At 47.9% G+C, this 20,417-nt stretch overlaps 1 protein-coding gene across 1 annotated transcript in view; it reads left to right on the top strand.

Annotated features, from left to right (window-relative positions):
- LOC113956954 (cat eye syndrome critical region protein 2) overlaps positions 1–18,408 on the top strand; it is a 97,182-nt gene extending 78,774 nt beyond the window's left edge. The window contains 12 exon segments of the mRNA XM_027664043.1: positions 2,019–2,175; positions 5,510–5,639; positions 5,918–5,955; positions 6,054–6,145; positions 6,431–6,557; positions 7,961–8,394; positions 9,530–9,658; positions 9,754–10,576; positions 12,520–13,892; positions 13,894–13,928; positions 14,776–14,881; positions 15,164–18,408. Of these exon segments, the coding sequence (XP_027519844.1) occupies positions 2,019–2,175; positions 5,510–5,639; positions 5,918–5,955; positions 6,054–6,145; positions 6,431–6,557; positions 7,961–8,394; positions 9,530–9,658; positions 9,754–10,576; positions 12,520–13,892; positions 13,894–13,928; positions 14,776–14,881; positions 15,164–15,169 (3,450 nt within the window). The 3' untranslated portion in view covers positions 15,170–18,408.
- The last annotated feature ends 2,009 nt before the right edge of the window (positions 18,409–20,417 follow it).

Below are 20,417 nucleotides of genomic sequence, written 5' to 3'. Positions count from 1 at the left end.
TTGAAGATTGATCAAGAAAGTTAGGGGTAAACTGTTTGATGATGGTCAGGATCAGACCTGAAAGGAAATTGTTTGCAGTTTGTGAGTAGAGAATCGGATGGTAGAGCATTCAAGAAAGGGATATGAAAAGAATCAAAAGTGTAAATGTAGAACCCAATTCCGTAGGTTCTTGACCTCTTGTACTTGGCATAGCACTTTCAGTCCTGAGCATTCTGGCATTTGGATATTCATCAGGGAGAAAAGGCCTGAGAGACAACTGGAGCTGTAAGGATTGCTTTCTAAGGAAACATTTAACCTAACTGCGGAAATGTGGGAGTTTTGTGTAAGTGTCTGAGGAAGCCCGTAAAGGCTGGAATGTGGCTGAAGAACAGAAGGATTTGTGCTCACCCAGAAGAGCCTAACTGGGAATAACTGGATGGAACGAGGAGTGGAGAAATGAACTTTAGGCTGAATGTGAGGAGAAGCTGGCTAAGCTAAGGCACATGGGCTCACAGAATGATTTTCCTAGGAAAGGGATGTACAAGTGAACTACTAACATTTGGCAAATATCTGAAAAATAAAAGAAGATAGGCAGAGTTCCCTCATGGTGTGATGATGCTATAGGATTCACCTAAAAAGATTGGTGTTTTTGCTGCCCAGTCTGTCTCTAAATGCAGGATATGGTCCTAATTTTGTCAAGAGTCCCATCACCCTTTCTTTGACACTTCTCTATGACTGTTGGTGGCTGAAATATGATTCTCTTAAAATATTTTTGCTGCTGGAAATAGGGAGATAATTCACAATGCTCATCCACAGGGAGTTGGAGTGGGACTTTGTACGGCAGCTCAGGGCTTTGTAGGGGAAGGGGAGGCAGAGGGGGAATGAATGTACCGTGAAACCAGACAGCATTTGTAGGTGTTTATCAAAGCAGCCCCAGGTTCCACTCCTAGGCAATGAAACAAGGACAAAACAGTAATCATGGGGCCAGAATTTTTTTTTTTTTCTGGGGATTAATAATGGGCCTGGAGAAGTTGATGATCTGAGCAGCAGCCAACGGACCCCAGCTGATTGCTAATCCTCAGGAAATGCCTTCTACTTAAGTGGTGGTTGCTGGTTATTCCCTGAAAATGAAGTTGGAGCAAACTGTGTGTACACTGTTCTTTTCCAATTGATATTCCTTGCTGACAAGGCACATGTATCTTGGTCTTGCAGAAGTCAAAGGGGTGGGAGTGGCTGGTGGATGACTGATTCATTTGTCTTATCATTAATTTAGGCTAATAAAGATAATTCCACACTTCCATATACATATCTTGCACTTCATTGGGGAAATAGGAGCAGGAGATCCCTGGTCGGGAAACCTGCAGTCTTAAGCAGGATCAAACAGAGCCTTGGAGCCTGCTGGCAGTGGGGAGCTGAGGAAGTGGAGCAATAAAGAGCCAGGCATCCTGGAGTGAGAAAACTGGTTTTGGGACCCAGCAGGAAAACTGTCCAAATAAACAAACAAGACGTAGTTCAGGGAAAATTAGCACACAGAAATTTTGAACGGGAAAGGAAAACATTCCAAATGATACCTCGATGCAAGGCTGCACCAGTCTCTTTTCCTGTTGAAGTACTCTGTGTTTTATAGCAGAGCCAGGTTTGGCAACGTAGTTCTTTCTGCTCACACTTCCCACTTGGAGCTCTGCTAGCTGGAAGAGGTAGAGGTGTTCTGTGGTGCTGTCAACAGCCTGAATCCTTTGCCCAGAAGGGAAGGGAAATACACGCGGTGTGTCCCTGGCAGAATACAGCTTGTCTAACCCATCGCTTCTCCTTCCATTGTCCTTGTATCGGTAGGATTTCATTGCTTGACAAATAACTTTCCTTTACATGTTCCTTTTCATCTAGGAATTCATGCATACAAATCCATTTTTGCCCCTTTTTTTTTTCCTCCCAGCCATTCATTGTAGGTTTGCTTTAATATTTGCTCAAAGTAATCCTTCCTATGCTCAGACTTGAATAAGCCAATGTGTTACAGTTTTTGGTGCCCTGTTCTGTCACAGGTAAACCCGAATGTACTGAGTTCCATGGAGAAGCAGAGGCGCAGGGAGGAAGAGGAGGAACGCCAGATCCTTATAGCAGTGCAGAAGAGGGAGCAGGAACAGCTGCTAAAGGAGGAGAGGAAGAGAGAGATGGAGGAAAAGGTCAAAGCAGTGGAAGGTAACGTGCAGCCAAGTGTGAAGCAGAAGTTTTCAAAGCCAAGATTGAAATCTTGAATTAAGATCTGCCATTTACATTCCTCCCCTGCCAGACCTGCTAATGGGAATATCTTTTCTTGCACTTACCTGTGATAAATTAGTCTGACTGTAGCTTCTTTGCCTATCTCCCTTGGTGTTGGTGGCTGTTCTCTAGTACACCCTTTGACTGTGTTTTCTTCCTCAAATCATGCTTATTTTCTCCCTCAGCTATGTTTTTTTTCCTGCTATTCACGTTGTTTCTCAGTTGTCTTCCATCTCCCCACTTGCCTCCTTATGGATTTCCCTGTGTGCAGGATTAGCTGGATTTGCTCTTGCTAAATAACATTTGGTTCTTTTGGCCCAGTCCATGATAAAAGAAGAATTCCCTTTGAGGAGAAAGGGAAGGGGACAACATAGGAGCAGCAAGAGTAACATTTTTTTCCTGGCCTTACCAATTGGAGAACTAAAGATGAAGGGACCAGGCGCTTTTTTTTTTTTTTTTTGGTTATGAAATAAATGCTGAGTTAAACCGTTCTGCAAGAAACAAATGTATTTAATGTGTTTAATACATCAGCTCAAGGCACAGACAGCAGGCATTCAGCTGTGCCATGTAGGCATGGGTGTCAGAGCAGGATCATTTCTGACCACCTTCTCTCTGTCAGCTTCCTTTACGGGAAATCCTTGAGCTGCTGCTTCTGCCACAGTGACTGGCTGGGCTGTTGCAGTTCTAGGGAAAGGCTGAGCATCTTCAGAAAGCTGTGGTGGTAGTGTGTGGCGATATCAGTATCCTGAGTCCTTAAGGGGATAAAGAATCAGAAAAGGAAAAAAAGATTAGGTTCATGCAAACCGTGTAAACTTTCCAAGATGAAACAGTCTGCCACCAGATGTTTGGTAGCATGCCAGATGTTATCTAAGAATAGGGTTTTTTACCTGCTTACCTTTCTAACCTTTAGAAAATCCAATTACTTCCTTGGCCTTCATATATTCCTGGTTGCCAGTCCTAGCTAATCCAGTGCTTTAAACTGAGACTCATCCAGCTTCCATATCTGCTGCAGATATCTGTTTCACCTTGGAAAATTGCATATTCTCTGTGCTTTAATTCTTCATCTGTATAGACAAAATTAATCTTGAGGTTCCAGAAGAGCTGCAAAGATAAATGTAACATGGCTTTGCTTTGGGATAAGCCACTTCCTTTTCTGGGTAAATGCAATTACTACATCATCTGATTCAAAGACATCAGAACCACTCAAAGAAATTAGCATACATTCATAGCTTTTCTTGGCAGAGATGCTTTTCTTTTGGTTTAAACTCATCCCTAGTCCTAGGTCTTCTGTAGAGGAAGGATGTGAAATACAAAGTGAAATATCTGCTCTCTGATGAACTTAATCAGCACTTCACCTTCTTCTCAGTTTTGAACTGTATGCCTGTTTTTTAAAACACATTCCTGTTTCCAGTCTGAGATTTCACTTCCCCTCAATCCAATGCACACCCCAGGTAGCAAGTTTCCTACTGGGCCCATCTGTAGTCTCCTGAAATTATGAGTTAAGGCAGCTTTCTAGATTTCTACCACAACAGCAGGTTAGAGTTTCTCAGTTCTCTTTCCAGATGCTGCTTCGTCATAATCTCTCACAAACATGACTTTCTAGCTGGTTGAGGTACTTTTTAGGGCACTGTTTAGATTTTAAAGCTGCTGGGTAGGACTCGACCCAGGCCAACAGTGTGAGAATGAGCTCTGCCTGATATGTAACATGCTGTGTTAATCACTAGCTGTGGTAGAGGTTCCTGCCATTAATCCTGACTGAGATCCAGTCTGGTACCAGGGTAGCACTCCTCGATTTCTGTCAGTTTACCGAGTCACATCTTTGGCAGGCCTTGGAGGATTTCTAAAATCTACAAATCTACATCACCTTACCTCTTGGCTGCTGTTGCCATGAGGTTTTCCTTTTGCTGCCCAAATTATCACTTCGTGTTTTCCTCAGCTTTCTCAAATATGCATCCATTGCAATACCGTCTGAGTGATGCTAGTTTTAGGAAAGAAGCATGAAGTACTGAACTGTGCTTGGACAGACTCAGATAATCTCTGTTACCTGCAATTGGATGTTGGACTTATCATCATGAAATGTTATAATAGATGCTGTTACATTCTGTAGGACACCTTAGAACCAAGTCCTATATTCCCAACTTCAGTGCTGCCCAGAGTCTTCTAACAGGAAATTCAGGCTTTCTTCTACCAATGTTTGACATATCTGACCAAGGATGTCCTTATAAATAACCACTTTGTAGCTATTCCTATATTTTTTGTGCCCTCAGCTGCTATCCCAAGTTTGTTTTTGACTGACAGAGTAAGACATTAAATTAATATTTTTCCACCAGAGCTGGTACTTCCTGAGTCTTTGACATTTTCCAAATATGAAGCTTCTGATAGAGGGTGTTAGCCAAGTCTCTCCCATCTTTCTTTCTCTCTGGGTGTTCCCTGATGTGGCCTGTTGTCAGGGGTCCTACTCCTGTGACATCTCTCCTTGAACATTACTTTCACAGAATTCTGCTCCTACGCAAGGTTGGTCCAACCACAGGTGTTTTGCAAGTCAAATGAATTCAGATTTCTTATAAGAGAAAGGAAATGAGGTTCATAAGAGCCCATAAACTTTCTATTATGAAGCAATCTGTTAGCCAGCTGTCTGGTTGCAAACCACAGGTTATATTACTAGAATTGCTTCTTCCTGTCTCTCACCTCTTTAAATCAAAGCTGTCCCAGTGGTCTTCCTGTGTGGCAGCTTGCTTGTTCTGGCTGCTGGCCATGAAGACCCACCTGAGCAATCTTCCCAAAGCTAGCCATGATCATGGAGGATATTAATGTCCCCAGTTACTCATTGCCACTCAGCTGGTAGAACTTCACCCTTCCCTCTGCACTGCTCTTCATCCCCTTCAGTGCAAAACCAGCTGCCCTGAGTTTACCTGCCTGAGCCGAAGCACCTAAAGGAAGGTAACAACAAGCCAGCTTTTTCCATAGTGCTGATCTATGCCTAGGTCTGGTTGAACTTCTCTCTCTGTATCACACCACTTCTGAAAGCTGCCTAGGGGAGCATCTGTGTCACAGCAATGCTTCAAAATCGGTGATGGTAAACCAAGGGATGGTGAAGAGGTGTGTTGATGGTGCACTGCATTCTCATCTCACCTGCTCCTGTGCTGTTGCTGCTTTTGCCAAAGGAGCAAGACCATGTCATTGGAGTCCTTGAGAGCTGCAGGACCTGTCTTCTTTTTCCCTGAAAGAAGTTGACAAGTAGTGCTGAATGTTTTTTCACCTCTTCCTACTGCAGAACGGGCCAGGAGGAGGAAACTTCGTGAAGAGCGGGCCTGGCTGCTGGCGCAGGGAAAGGAGCTCCCTCCTGAGCTGTCCCACCTGGATCCCAGTTCCCCTTCCAGGGAAGAGCGAAGGACCAAGGATATGTGAGTACACAACTGGGCATTGCAGCACGTGAGTGCATTGAAGTAGTGAGTATGGCAAGGAGAGGAGTGTAAGCATTCACAGGAGTGAGGAGGGAGAAGTGAGGTTAGAGAACAGTGAGGAGTAAGGTGGTAAACATCTGAATTTGGTCCACATGAGAGGAGTATTTGTGATGAGGCCTATTTGTCAGCATTGTGACACTGTGCATGGATGGAAGGGAAGATGAAGTACAAGAGCATGTCCTCAGTCTGCATATTCACTGTGGTGCTTCTCATTGCAGCTTTGAACTGGATGATGAGTTCACAGCCATGTACAAAGGTTAGTCCTACCCCAGCTTTCCCCTTTGCATGACTTGCTCAAAGTGAAATCCTCCCCTGTGTATATGTAACCATTCACCTTTCTCTTGGTAACACCAGTTCTAGATGTGGTGAAGGCTCACAAGGACTCTTGGCCCTTCTTGGAACCCGTTGATGAATCCTATGCTCCCAACTACTACCAGATCATTAAGGTATGGGAAGTGATCCAGCCATCTTGACTGATGCATTTTGTTGACCAGGAGGCAGTTTTTTGGAAGTGTTTTGATATTTTGTGGGCTGCATTACTCTCACCTCTCAAACTGCATGTCTCCAGTAGTCCTTTCTAGCCTTACAAGTCAAGGAAACCAAAGATGAGAGGCTTCCTCTCTAGAGAGCATCCTCTGCTGCCCCATCCCCTCTCTGAGGAAGCTACAGCTCCAACTTTGTACGCCCCACTACGCTTGCTGTCACTGAAGGGAGATGTGGTTGTATTTCAGGCCCCCATGGATATCTCTAGCATGGAGAAGAAGTTAAATGGAGGTCAGTACTGCACCAAGGAAGAATTCGTGGGTGATATGAAGACCATGTTCAGGAACTGTCTTAAGTACAACGGTGAAGGCAGTGGTAAGAGCAGCAAGTTAATAAATTTGTCTATTTGCAGTGCTCAGTCAAAGAAAGCAGTGATCTCTTCCTCCTCACCAGTCCTTGATTTGTGCTTCTTCTCTTTGAGGATATTTTTGAGAGACCAGATGAAAGAGTAGGAGCTTCTGAGTAATAAGGCCTGGGGTTTTAGTGAGGCTTTTAGCACAATTTTGCCGTGCTGGAAGGGGCATGGGATACTAAGGGCTGCCGTGTTGGTAGATGGTGACAGCAGAACATATAAAGAGAAGAAAGTCTTGTTTCTTTCTGAGCTCATTTCTTCGTGTGCTTGTGTGTGCCTGTGTGCCCCTTTTTCTCATAGTAACTAACACAGACTTTGAAAAGCATTGGAGTCTGGTTAGCTCCCAGTGTTTGAGTACTACAGTGAGGAGTGAACCAGGTTTGTAGTCCTTTGGATGGAAAATGTCAGGTTTAGGTTCCTGGTCTATTGAATGAACAACATGAGTCTGCAAATGAGAAATCCTGGTTTTAATTGCCATACCAATTAAAAATTAAAACTCTGCGTGTTACTTAGGTAAGAAATCAGTTCCCATATGGTGAGTCATCACTGCAGACTCTGTCTCACCAGCAACACCTTGAAAGGGATAACAGTTAGGAACTAATCGGCTTGTTGCTGTTGGCTGCAAGTAAAAGCATACCTGCACTGCCACTGACAGAGCTCTGTCCCCCAGGGAACTTCAGGGTTAGTTTAGTGGAAACAACTGGAAGGTCATTTGCTTCAAGGCCTTGTCATTAACACCTCTCACATGTCTTTTCCTTCCTACCCACTCAACGGAAAGTAGAAGCCCATCTCAGCAGGACTGTCCTGTGGAAATGATGCACTGGGGACTCTGGTGTTGGCAGTAGCTCTCATGTCAGGGCCAGCAAATGCTTTAGAAACTGTACATGAATAAATGTATTTGCTGATTTTCCTCTGTCTTGTAGCCTATAGCAGAGATTCGAATGAGTCCAAGAAAAGCCTCTGAACATAATCAAATAGCCTTGCTGGAAGTTCACATTTCTTTTCCCAGCACTTTGCTGGCTAACTGTGCACTGTGCAGGTCACACATCCCTGCGAGCAGAGGTGGTGCTCCTCTAATGTAATTCTTGGCACTACTCTGGAACAGAGTTAATGCTGACTCCGCAGACCGTGCCGCCAGTGGTACTTTGTCATGCCTATGTGCCTGTCCTCTGGTGGGGTTACTGAACAGATCTGTGTTGCTTATGGAAGTTTAGGAACCAAAGCCAACTAGTTAGAAACAAAAGTCTTTCTTAAAGAAACTTGGAGGAGGGGAGATGATTGATCTGATGGGGAAAGTCTGATGTTGCTTAGTTGTTTCCTTCTATAAGGCTCCGTTCTTGATGTTTTTGGGGTTTTTCAACTGCAGAATATACCAAGATGGCTTACAACTTAGAGAGGTGTTTCCACCGAGCAATGATGAAGCACTTCCCTGGGGAAGATGGAGACACAGATGAAGAGTTTTGGATCAGAGAAGATGGGAGACGAGAGAAGAGGAGCCGGCGGACCGGCCGCTCCAGCACGGGCAGTGTTTGGACTCGGTCGCGAGACCCAGATGGGCCAGGCAAGAGACAGCAACGCCTGGAAAATGGAGGAAAACCTCCACCATATCGAGCTACTTCCAGGGCTCCTGCTTCTTCCTCTTCTTCCTCTTCCTCCTCCTTCTCCTCGTCCTCTGTGGAGGACCCAAGTGGCAACCCAATGCAGACCACTCGGGAGGTGGGCCCTTCCAACGGGCGAGGCTTCCCCCGCTCCCTGCAGTACGGCGGCATGCCCAGCCCTGTGCCACACCCCGGACAGATGGTAAGGACCAGCCTCCACTGTTCTGTGCCCATCAGACCTGTGGAGGGAGGGAGGAATGAAAGGAGAATGAAACTTTCTACTGTGAAATCCCTACTGCCTGGCAAGGACTTTTCCCAGAGATAAAGGGTCAGGGCTATGGTTTCTCCAAGTGAAACTTTCCAGCACTTAGGTTTAAACTGGTACAATTTCAGTCTTTGCCACACGAGCTGGGAACAATCTCTTAACGTTTCCCATGGCCAGCATGTCCCTGTGTAGTCTTGCACCAGCCCTGGTTTCCCCAGTTCTCTTCTCTCCTTAGAAAGTTACCCCATTGTGCATGGGAAACTGTCAAATTTCCTCTCTTAACCTCCAGTTTATGAAGCTGAAACAAGATGGTCTTCTTTTGTCTCAATTGTTTACAGATGCCTGGTAACTTTGTGCCATCTGTGTACTACTGCATTTCATGCCTTGAGTATTTATAAAAGCAGTAAACTAAATCAAACAAAGGCCACCCTGGACTGCAGCAGTGACCTATCTTTAGCCCAGCATTTCTTCTCTGAATGCCACCTGTTCTACCTCCCGTCTGGGCTCTTCCTCACACATCCTTCACTGCCTTTTCTGTTTTAACCACTGATGTCTTGTGGTACAGTGCATCAGCTGCACCTCTGAGATCCAGGCTATCCCTTGCCCTTTTAGCTGGAGATCAGACAAAATTTTTAGAGCCATTCTTATGATGCAGATAGTGGCAGGCAGTAGGGAGAGCTGGAGGCATCAAGTATTTTGAAAGAAGTCTAGCACATTCCCCCAGTATTTTCCTCCTTCCACAGTTTTGTGGTTCACTCCACTTCTTGGAGCAAACCACTGCCCTCTCCAGTCTTCTTGCTTGCTCCCAACTACTTGGGTGGCAAGTGAGTGTATTGCAACCTAAAAGCAGAGGTGAGTGACTGGGATGTGAGAGAGCGGCTTTGGTAAGGGAGCTGTGTCACCTCCTAGAAGGGAGTCTACAGGTTTTCCATGGTATCTCCAAAAAAGTCCATCTGCTCATCCGTGTGGTACCTCCAGCCTTGGCTTCCCCCAACCTGTAGTACTTCTGTTGCTTTTTTGTGCTTCACACGCTGTTTTGTTTCTCCTCCCTGCACCCCTCCCCATCCCCCAGAGACCAGCCGTGCCAGGAACGTTTGGTCCCTTGCGCGGGTCGGATCCCACGAAGCTGTACGGCTCTCCGCGAGTGCCTGAGCCCCATCCTGGAGACCCAGTCCAGCAGCACCAGCACTTTGCCATGCAGGTAAGGAACGCTGCAGCACCCCAGGACCCACAGGTGTGATGGCTCTCACTGAGACCCACCTCGTGTCTCTCTCTCTCTCCCTGTGTCCTCCACAGCCGGCCGTGGGACTGAGCGAGCACCGCGGGCACCGGCTGGCCACTCCAGAGAAGCAGGCGTGCGCAGGACCCACCCACGTCTCCGGCCTCGGCCCCCGACCAGGCACGCTGCAGCTGGGAAGGGTCAGCGGCCCCCCACCCGACGCCGTCTACCCACCAGCCCAGTTCCAGCAGGGCTTCCTCCCACCCAGGCACAACGGGCCCCCGGTGAGGCCACCGGAGGGCTCGGAGGTCCCCCCGGGGCACATGTACAGACCCTACAAGTACCTGAACCGCGCACACCCAGCCCTGTGGAATGGCAGCCATGGCCCCACTGGCCAGGCTGCCATGGGGCCGGAGGAGAAGGCGCCCATGGGGCCAGGGCCCTCGCTCCAGCCCCGTACCCTGGGTCATATGATGGACCCCCGGGCCATGAGGCCGCCGCTGCCTCCCAGCCAGTGGACAGAGCAATCGAATTTCCTACCTCACGGGGTGCCTCCCTCAGGGTATATCCGACCGCCTGGGAAAGCCGCCGGCCAGAGGATGCCACAGCCACCGGCCGCTCTGTTTGGGGCACCGCCTCAGGTTCAGAGAGGGTGCCAGGGCGGGGACTCCATGATGGACAGCCCGGAGATGATCGCCATGCAGCAGCTCTCCTCCCGCGTGTGCCCGCCGGGAGTGCCTTACCACCCTCGCCAGCCGCCCCCACCGCACCTCCCCGGACCCTTCCCCCAGCTGGCCCACGCTGCCTCCGCCGCCGGCGTGCAGCCCCCAAAACCTGTCATGGGAAACGGGAGCTCGCAAGATCCAACCGGGCAGACCATGGAGATGGAGAGCAACCAAGGTAAACCCTTGAGTGCCCACTGGTATTGTTGACCTTCACTGCCTGCACATCCCAGATAATAACTCAAATTTTGATTAAATACTTGGGAGGGACGCAGCTTTTACGTCTTTTTTATTTTTTTAATATAAATTGGAGTATGTTTTCTAATCCATCCATCACTTAGATTTTTCTAGGCTGTTTTGTTTCACTGTAGCCTGCCAGAAGTCCCCTCTGTCCCAGCTATGCCTGCAAGTTACCAGTTTACCATGGGGTGCAAAGCATAGGCTGTGACGCTTCTAGAGCTCACTTGGAGTTAATATAAAAATGGGATCTGCAGAGAGTTAGGTAAGGAAAGAAGATGTTGTGCGAAACAGCTTACATATATAAGGAGTATATATTAAATATACTCCTTTAAGTGTACATCAGTATGGCTTCTCCTCTGAAATGCACATCTGCCTTGTGAGCTCTGAACATCACAAAATCTTCGCACAACAGGACTACCCAAAAGCCCCTGAGCAGCTGTATCAGTTCACATGGGATGGCAGTGTGTCATGTGTGCCCTCACAACTTTCTTTCCAGTTGAATTTCATCTGTTCTATCTAGTAAACTACAGATTAAAAAAAGAAAGAGAAACCCAACCTTAAAAATAAAACCTAAAGTAGAGATCAAAATAACGCAGAGATCAAAAAAATTTTTTTTTCATTAATTCTAGCTGGTAAACTAGAGATCAAAACCCTTGTATCTTTTATCAATCCCTTGTGTGCCTTGTACTAAGAGGAAACTCTTTCCTTGTGTGGCATTGCTTAAAAGTTATCATTATAATTTAACTTGCTGGATATAGAACAGAGACCAGGGAAGGACGTTGAGTGATTGCAGGACAGAGTACTCTCATCTTCAAACCACAGTTGGTTAAAATATGGCTGCGATCAGCTCTGCAGCATCTCGGTGTGTGGTAGCGCTTCTGCCCATGCTGTGGGCAAATGGCATTTGTGGAGGGTAGGTTTAAATTTGATATTAGGGAGAAATTCTTTCCTGTGAGGGTGGTGAGGCACTGGCACAGATTACCCAGAGAAGCTGTGGATGCTCCGTCCCTGGAAGTGTTCAAGACCAGGCTGGATGAGACTTTGAGCAACGTGGTCTGTTGGGAGGTGCCCCTGCCCATGGCAGGGGGGTTGGAACTAAATGACCTCTAAGATCCCTTCCAACCCAAACCATTTTATGATTCTGTGACCAGAAGGGGCAAGGCAGCATGAAATCAAAGTGCTGCTACTCTTGACTTCTTGTCTTGCTGTCATGTGGACCCCACTGTGGTATTTCCCAACTCTGCCTCTCCTTTAGGCAGCCTCGGCACCCCTGTGTGTCAGAGGTATGACTTAGCAGTGGCTTGCAAACTGCAGAGCATCTGTGGCATGAGGGTTTAGCCCGTGTGTGCCATCTTTCCAAGAGTGGTGCAACCTCCTGAGTAGTTTTTAAAAGATCTCTTTCACAAGGAGCAGCTACTAAAGGTCACCCAAATTTGAAAAAAAAATGCACTTCAGAATTGCTAAAAGTCTCTGAAGGAAAAACTGTGTTATGGATGTGGGAGGAAGGCTACAGCCCCAGAAAAGAGCAGTTGTCCTGAAGCCATGCTCCAACAGCCCTGTAGAGAGGTTTGTGTGGACGATAGGACGTAGTAGGCTTTGGAGTACTGGCAATGGAAGGACCTGCATGGCTTTAGAAAGTCAGTCCTTTTTCTCTTCCATTTACTTAAAAGTGGAATGCTTTCTCCATCCAGATGTTAGGGACTTGTTTAGCAGAGCTGCTGGGTCAGCAGTCAAAGAGGTTTGGTAGACCTGGTTAACCTGGCAGGAATTACTCTTTGGCATGTGTGTTTTGGGAGAGCATGAGCAGGCATGTGTATGTGTTAGGCAGAGAGGGACAATTTCCAATTAGACCGGTGTGTGACTTTCTTCTCTCTCTTTCAGTGGAGACACCAGCAGGCATGGACGAGAAGGCTCAGTGCATCAACATTCCCGACGGGGCCTATGCCAAACTCCTACCTCATCCCAAGCCCCCGCTGCCCATGGAGTGCACCAGGCGTGCCTTGCCCCCAGATGGGGAGGTGGATGGCTCTGGTGTGAAGGGCGAGCTGAAGGCAGGGCAGGGCAAAGGTGCATGGTCGGCAGAGAGTGGCTACACCGGCGACCCGGGCTGTGTGAGGGACCTGGTGCCTGCCTCTGAAAGAGGGGGTCCCCTGCCTCAGAACGGGGCGGCGGGCGAGGGGCCGGCAGCCGGCACTGAGGGGAAGGGGCTGGCTGCCAACCTGCTGGAGAAGCCCCTCTGTGGTGGGGGCAAGACTCTACCCGAAGCGACTGTGCCTTGCATGGGGCAGGGCACCGGCCTTCCTGGCGTGGATGCCGGCTCCATGGGGGCCACCCCCAACCAGTATCACCCTCTGTACATGCCCGGTCTGGAATACCCGAATTCGGCTGGGCGGTACCACATCAACCCAAGCCTGCAGGGTTTTGGCCCGGTGATGGGCGGGAAGCCACCTCCTCCTGCCTCCCACCCGCAGCATTTTCCTCCACGGGGTTTCCAGCCGGGCAGCGCGCACCCCGGCGTCTTCCCGCGGTACCGGCCCCCCCAGGGAATGCCGTATCCTTACCAGCCACAGCCTCAACCTTCCTACCACCACTACCAGCGACCGCCCTACTACGCCTGCCCACAGGGATATTCGGACTGGCAGAGGCCTCTCCACCCCCAGGCCAGCCCCAGCGGGCATCCCAGTGCCCACCCGCCCCTGGCCAGAGCTCCGTTCCCAGAGCGGGGTTCCGCCGGCGGCCTGCAGGGCTGCGAGGCACTGAGCGCTGCCCTGGCCTCTCCCAACCGCATGGACGTAGCAAGTGCCAAAGAGGTTTCTCCAAGCGACGGGCAGGATCTGGGGCCCGAAGATGAGAAGTCTGAGGAGCCCCAGGAAAGACCGGAGAGTCCCAAAGAGTTTCTTGATTTGGACAACCACAATGCAGCCACGAAGAGGCAAAGCTCGGTGGCAGCAGGGGAGTTCCTCTACGGAGCACCCCCACCCCACCTGGGTGCAGGGATGGGGTTTGGCCCGTCAGCTTTCCCTCCCCATGGGGTAATGCTACAGACTGGCTCTCCTTATGGATCTCGGCATCCTGCCAGTCACTTCCAGCCCAGGACGTATGGATCACCCATGAATGCCCACCCGTCTCACCATCCAGCCTCCAACCAGGCCAACGGCCTCTCTCAGGAGGGCCCCCTGTACCGCTGCCGAGAAGAGAACATGGGTCACTTTCAGGCCTTGCTGATGGAGCAGAGAGGCAGTGGAGGTGGCATGGGGGGGGCCACCCCAGGACTTGTATAGACCCTCGGGGTAAGACTGTGTTTTCTGCGAGAAGGCAAGGTGGGAGGGGGGTGTGATACCTGGGTGACAGTCACTGTTGGATATCCTTGAAAAGATGTGGCTTGAAGTCAGAGGAAATGGTAAATGAAGCTGAAAGTCTAACAGGTGGCTCAGACCCTTGGAGTAAGAGCTCTCCTACAATGGAGAGAGAGCCTCAATGCATCTCCTTAAAACAATCATGGAGAGCCTGTTAGCCTGCCCCATCCATCCCCACATCAGTACTTTGTTTCATCTAACAGTGTTTTGTTAATGTGTAATTCAGGGTTGTGCATCTCTTAGTCAAATGTACTCTTGCCATTTTCTTTGCAAGTGTTTTATTTCATCTTGCTTATAGTGGGGCAGAGTAGCTGACTAAATTGGAAGTTGGCCTCTTGTTATGAACTCCTTTAATGCTGCCTTCTTTTTCCCCTCCTCTTGATTCGCTCCTCCTCTCTATGTCAAATTTCCCTCACAGGAAGTTGCTTCTCACTGAGACTGTGCATATCACGTTTTTTTTCCCAAGTGGAAAATTCTGCTACTCCAAAAATTGCCTGTTCAGTTTTTACTGTTCAATTGTTACTGTTTTATCCTCGTCACAGCATGACAGTCCTTCCTTCTTCTAGTATTCAGGGAACTTGGATTACAGCTAAGCCTTTGGGGGGAGTAGCATGGATTAAGGGTTGTGTTTTGGGGAGAAACCAGACAGAGGAATACACAAGATTGCATGCTTGTATGCTAATGTTGTATGTATGCATTCAATGAAGTAGTTTGAACCAAGAGTAGGGATTTGCTCCTGATATTCATGTGCTAAAATTCTCTCCATTCAACCTGACTCCAGAATGCAAATGCATCAGGCTCAAGTTCCCTTCCCGAAGATGCCTACAGCAACAATGTCCCGGGAAGATCTGACATCACAAAAACCATCAGTGCTGCCTCTGGATCAAGTAAGGACTGCTAGAGAGAGCAGAGCTGAAATGCAAGTCTTTCTCTTCCCACTGGTTAAAGGAGTAAAGTGTTTGATTAGAGTGGGAGGAACTGGAGGAAGCTGGGAAATTAACTACTGCTATGCAAAGGAGTTGGGAATGTCTCTAAAGTCTTAGCTGACTGCAAAACATAACCTAGGCAGATTGATAGTGCTACCTTTGAACCGATTGCATGCAATCATGAGGTCACTCCTTTCTAAAGCTGCCAGTTAAAGCTTCCAACCCTTGTTCTTCCTCTTTCAGAGCTAGTCCGAGGAAGGAAGGACCTCATGAAGACGAAAGCCACACATGATTTGGACACCCAGGAGGAGGGGCAGGCCTTCCTCCCACCCTGCCCTCGCCCGAGCAGCATGTAGCTTCCTGGGTCTGTGGAACATGGTGCCGTGACGGCTTTTGTGTTGGAAACCCGGGGCGGTGCTGGGGCCCAGCCAGCCGAGCAGCTGGCTCCCCACCACAGGGCGAGCACCGCAAACTAGTGGCTTTCCGTGACCGGAGACTGCGTCTCATTCAGGGTTTGGGGGAATTTTCGGGTGGGGAGGGTGGGGGTGGGGGCGGAAACTTTCATTGACTGCTAAACTCAGGTATATTTTTCAGGGTGGAAGAGGACGATGACGAAATTTTACTTGTAGTATTAACGTGTGTGTTTTGGAGCTGGATCCAGTTTACAGAATTTAACCTGTTGCCTTTCTAAATAAATTTCTGTTGTTGGTGAATGTATTGTACATAATGGGGGAGGGGGTGGGCCCAGCTTGTAGTGGGCTTAGCACTGGAGGAATCGTTAACTGTTTACAATCATATCACACTGAAATCTTTCAGGATAGGGTGGGGGTTCAGGGGGGACCAGGGAGAGGTGAGGGAATGTGTGATGGATGACTTGCTGTCCTCCTTCCTGTCCTCTGCAACCAAGACATGACTCGACGGTTGGTTGACTTAATAGCATGAATTGCTCAGGAGTATAACATGTCCTCCACTTTCTCTTGCCTTCTTCCTCCTTCCCTTCTCACCCCCATCTCCACCCCTCTGGATCCAGGGCCTGAGTGCACTTCCAGCTCCTGTCATCATGGGGGAACAAGGAAACCAGGACCAGGAACTGAAACCAGGGCAGGACACTCATGGCATTGTCCCTTCTGATAGTACAGGACCCTTCTCCCTGCCTTTTTGTGATAGGAGAACCGTGTGCTCTAGGAAACAGAAAATGGCATAACTGGTCATCTTAAGACTTATTTTGGTGAAACCTGCACAGCTGTGGGTGCAGCAGCACCCATCCAGTAGAACAAACTTCGTGCAAATCTGTACTGCCCTGCTGCTTGAGGAGAGGAGCCAAGTCCCCACCTTCGTTTCTCTTACCCTGGGCTATATTCACTTCATAGCAGCAGCAAAGCAGAAAGTACCACAGGTTTCCTGACCACTCTTGCTTGCTGAGGAGCAGGAGCAAGAGGCTGCCTTGGGGGAATGGTAGGATTACTGCAGTGTGAGCCATTTGTTGGCCTGTGGAGTTGGATTTGGCATTCAAAAGTTGCAGGTGAATTAGAAAGCACTAGTTCAAAGTCAGGTGTTAAGGTGGCACAGCTCAGGGGCTGGGGGACAGGAGGGCTGCGTGCTCAAGTTGAGGTGGTTTTTTTGTCTTCATTGATGATGTAGCAGCAGGTCCTACAGGACTAGTGGCAGTTTCCCTGTGCACAGTCTGCAGGGGCTCTTCTCACCAGTACTGTACTCTGTATGCCAGCATCTTGACAACCACTGGTGTTCAAGGGAGTTCAGCAAGACTCCCATCTGCATTTATTCACATCTTAAAGCTAACAGTCACATACAGTTGGCTATTCTTGGGAGAGCTGGGGAGTTGTTACTCTACAAGGGTGGGCAGCAAGACTTGCTGGGACCATAACCTGAGTGGGCAGACAGCTGGTTACACTGGGGTGGGGACAGTGGTGCAGTTTACAGGAGGATGTGCCAGTGTGTCTGATAGAGTATGCTAGCAAGAGCACAAGTGGCAGCAGAAGGAAGACAGAGCAGCGTGCTCTTTAGTCTGTGGTACCAACATGGGGAGGGACTTTGTCTCCAGGTTTCTGGAGAGTTTTTCTGGCTGCTTTCTTGTCTTGGATGGTGCCATCACCTGAATCTTTAGCTGGATTTAACATCTGTGACTGCACCACCTTTGTCCCACTTCGTGCAGATCTACCACGTGCTGGCAAAGCTGTTCAAGCAAATGGCAAGTAGCATCTGACTGACTAGTTACTCCTTCTGTCCTAAGCTTTTGGAAGCACACAAAGCCTAAAAGATGAGAAATTACCCTTTCCTGAAATAATTAGAACATGGAAGGACTGCTGTGTTAGTGCCCTCTTACCAATGAGCCTCACTGCTCTGTTGCTGCAGTACTTTTGCCTCTGGTGAGCTGTGTAAGGCCAAGGCGTTTTCCAAGCCTAACAGGAGTTAAAATTCATCTTACAGCTGCAGTTCTCACCCTCTGCTGCAGCCAGCCTGTGAACTGTAGCTGCTGGCTGCTTAGACCAGTGAGTTGCCTGGGACAGCTGGCTCCTCTGCAAAGGAAGATGTCAGTGTAATGTGAATAACTTACAATATCTATCTATAGATACCATTACATTAGGAAAAGGAAAGTGATTTTTTTGGTGTGGTTTTTCTTTTCAGTTGTGTTCATCTGTCAGGGAGCAGTTGTCACTGGTGGATTGATATAAACTGGAATAGATGATCCTGAAGGTTGTCTTTTGACTGAGAAGTGGGTGACTGCTCTCCCCAGCCAAGAACATTATGCTGTGGCTCTTCTGAATTTGTCCTGTATCTGAGGGTTTGCTGCTGGCTCTTCAGCTGGTAGTTGGTTTTCAGAGGTGCCTCAGCTGCTCCAAAGGCAGCTCTTGGTCCTTCACTGAAAGGAGATACTGAAGCAGTGGTAGATATTTATAAAAAACTACTAGAACTGCTCTTCAAGACAATAAACCTGGGACAAACAAGAACGCAGTTGCTTCTCCTTGTAAAATAATCTTGGGTTCACTGTACATTTAAAAACAGATAAATGGTAAAATATAACTTGTAGCAAAGTATTCAAAACTCTAGAAATGTGAATGTAGATCCTTCAAACAATCCCTGCCATACTTCAGCCTGTCCTCTGTATCGCAGACAGCAACCCAAATATTTGAAGTGCCTTTCATTCAGCTCATTGTGAACGTTGTGGAACAGGAGGGTTTTAGAAGCTGTAAAAAGTCCCCAAGCAAGCTGAAGCACACTTCAGCTGGAACTGGCACTGAAAACATGGTTCTGGTGGTCACAGTGTCTAGATGAGTACCAAGCCCAGGCCAAAACAGAGGCTGAACAAGAAAGGCAAGAATTGCTTGTGGTCTGCCTGGAGAGCACAGTGGAGTGTTAGACAGTGATAGATACCCCGAGGAACCTGTATGGAGTGTGCAACAGGAAGATATTTTCCCTTACCTGACATAATGCAAGTCGGGGGGAAAGATTTGTCTTGCAGGTGGTAGTGAAGCTGTCTCCTCCTGGGAGGGTTTCTAGGTAAATGGCTTTTGATGTAGTCAGTAATTCTTATTAAAGAGACTAACAAGCTGCTGTTGTGAGGACAGATGGTTTCTGTTAGAAAAGTACTAATATAGCATAGGGGGAACAATGGCTGGGCTACAAGGGATAGAGCTATCCTGAAGACAGGACATGCTGAGATGGAGAGCTGGTTGTGGAACCTTAGCTCAGAATCTCCAGACTTACAAATGCTTTCTTCGTAAGTGGGGCTTTGGGGGTTTTCCTATTATAATGTCTAGGGAACCCCCCCCCCCAAAATTAGAGCTCTATTTTGCTAGGCACAATCAGCAAATCACAGAAAACTGGCACCCCTCAGAGGGCACAGGGCTCTGAAGACAGTGGTGGGGTGGAACACCAGTGGAAATGTACGGGGAGGAGCAGATAATGTGAATTTTATAGTTCATGGTTTCCCAAGCCATACTGCACAGGGGTGCTTTGTAGATATTATGAAAGAGACAGGTTTGAGGGATTTAGGAGAGAGTAAAATGGCAGCTCTTTATGTACAGAGTGGTGTTTTTTGCCATGAGTTGGCATGCAGTGCAGGAGAAGTGCAGCTACATTTTAAAATAACCTGGCTTTTGAGTGCCATACTTGTGTCACTGTCTTAAATAATATTTTAACACAATAGAGAGAAATTCTAGTCACTGGTTGGAAGCCCTCTGTCTCACCCTCCAGCTATTGTGTTGTAGCACAATATATTACCAGTTGGTCCTTTCTCAGAAAGCATCCTGAGCTGGTGACTTTGCAAAGTTTCCTGTAGCTATTACTTTTTCTATACAGAGGATGTATTTTGCTATAATTATGGATTTCATGTTAAACAAGACTATATAATACGCAGAACAAAGATGATGTTGGCCATGCTGAAGCATGACAAAATTTTCCAATATTCTCAGAAGAGCTTTGTATGCCACTGGCTTTTTAGCATCTTGCTCTCCCCACCACCTTGTCCTTTGTAAGTGGTGTGTGGTGTTCCCAAGCTCCCAGGATGTCAAGTTGCTTTTGCAAAGGCTGCTTTATAAACTGCCCCAGGGACTCTGAAGCTTTGGATGTCTTAGAGTAGGACAGGCCCAGGCAATTCAACTAAAAGGGCAGTCACTGAGGCTTCACAGTGACTTTTAGCTGTGTTTAGCATAAGTTTGCAGTCTGTAAATTCCATGGTGTATCCCACCAAACCACTCAGTAGCAATCCAAGGCACCAGCCTGCAATGAAGAGGACAAAAGGGGAAAGTAAATTTGAGGCTTCAAGGCCCAGCTGGTTGGATTTGTGACTTTTAAGTACATGGAGACACTTTTCTTGGAAGAGCTTCTGATTCTTTGTTGTCTGCCAAATGACTTTCCCATGCAGACTTTCCGAAGCAAATCGCCTGTGTATATTTTTGTAAGTGTGGTTTCTCGGGGTCTTGGAGAGCTATCAGCTTCTTGATGTCTTATCTGAAAGCTAGTCACAGAGGCTGTCTTTCATTCCACTGACTGAGGCAGCTCTCCTGAAGCTTCTCACCTCAACACTTCTCCATTTAAAATGAAAGTATAATTAGAAAACAACCTCCCTTTATTTCCTCCACTGATCTCTGTCAGGCTTTTGTGCATCTCTGTGTTCAGTTAGGGCTGTTTCTTTGTTCTTGATGGCTTTGTTCTGCTTTCTTTTTCCAAGAAGACTGTGTTGCTGTATGAACTGTGGAATTTCAGAGAAGGTGATGAACTGAGTGACAAAGAAGTGTCATCCCAAGGGGTGGCTTGGAGAAGAATAGCAGGGGAATTTGTGATGGTGTAGTTACTCCTGGTTCCCCTCACTGCAGAGCAACCACACAACTGGGCCTGCACTTAATCAGGGCAACCCCTTAAAAAGTTTTTACTGCGGTGCATCGGTGGCAGAGAAGTTTGCTCTTGCAGGATTCCTGTTTTGCCTTGAGTCGGGTGCTGGCTGTTGGAGAGCAGGTGTGTGGGAGCCGTATCCTTT

This window comes from Corapipo altera, unplaced genomic scaffold (genome assembly GCF_003945725.1).
Source record: "Corapipo altera isolate COAL_440 unplaced genomic scaffold, ASM394572v1 1, whole genome shotgun sequence".
Taxonomy (NCBI): domain Eukaryota; kingdom Metazoa; phylum Chordata; class Aves; order Passeriformes; family Pipridae; genus Corapipo; species Corapipo altera.
This window is presented reverse-complemented; position numbering and strand designations above follow the sequence as displayed.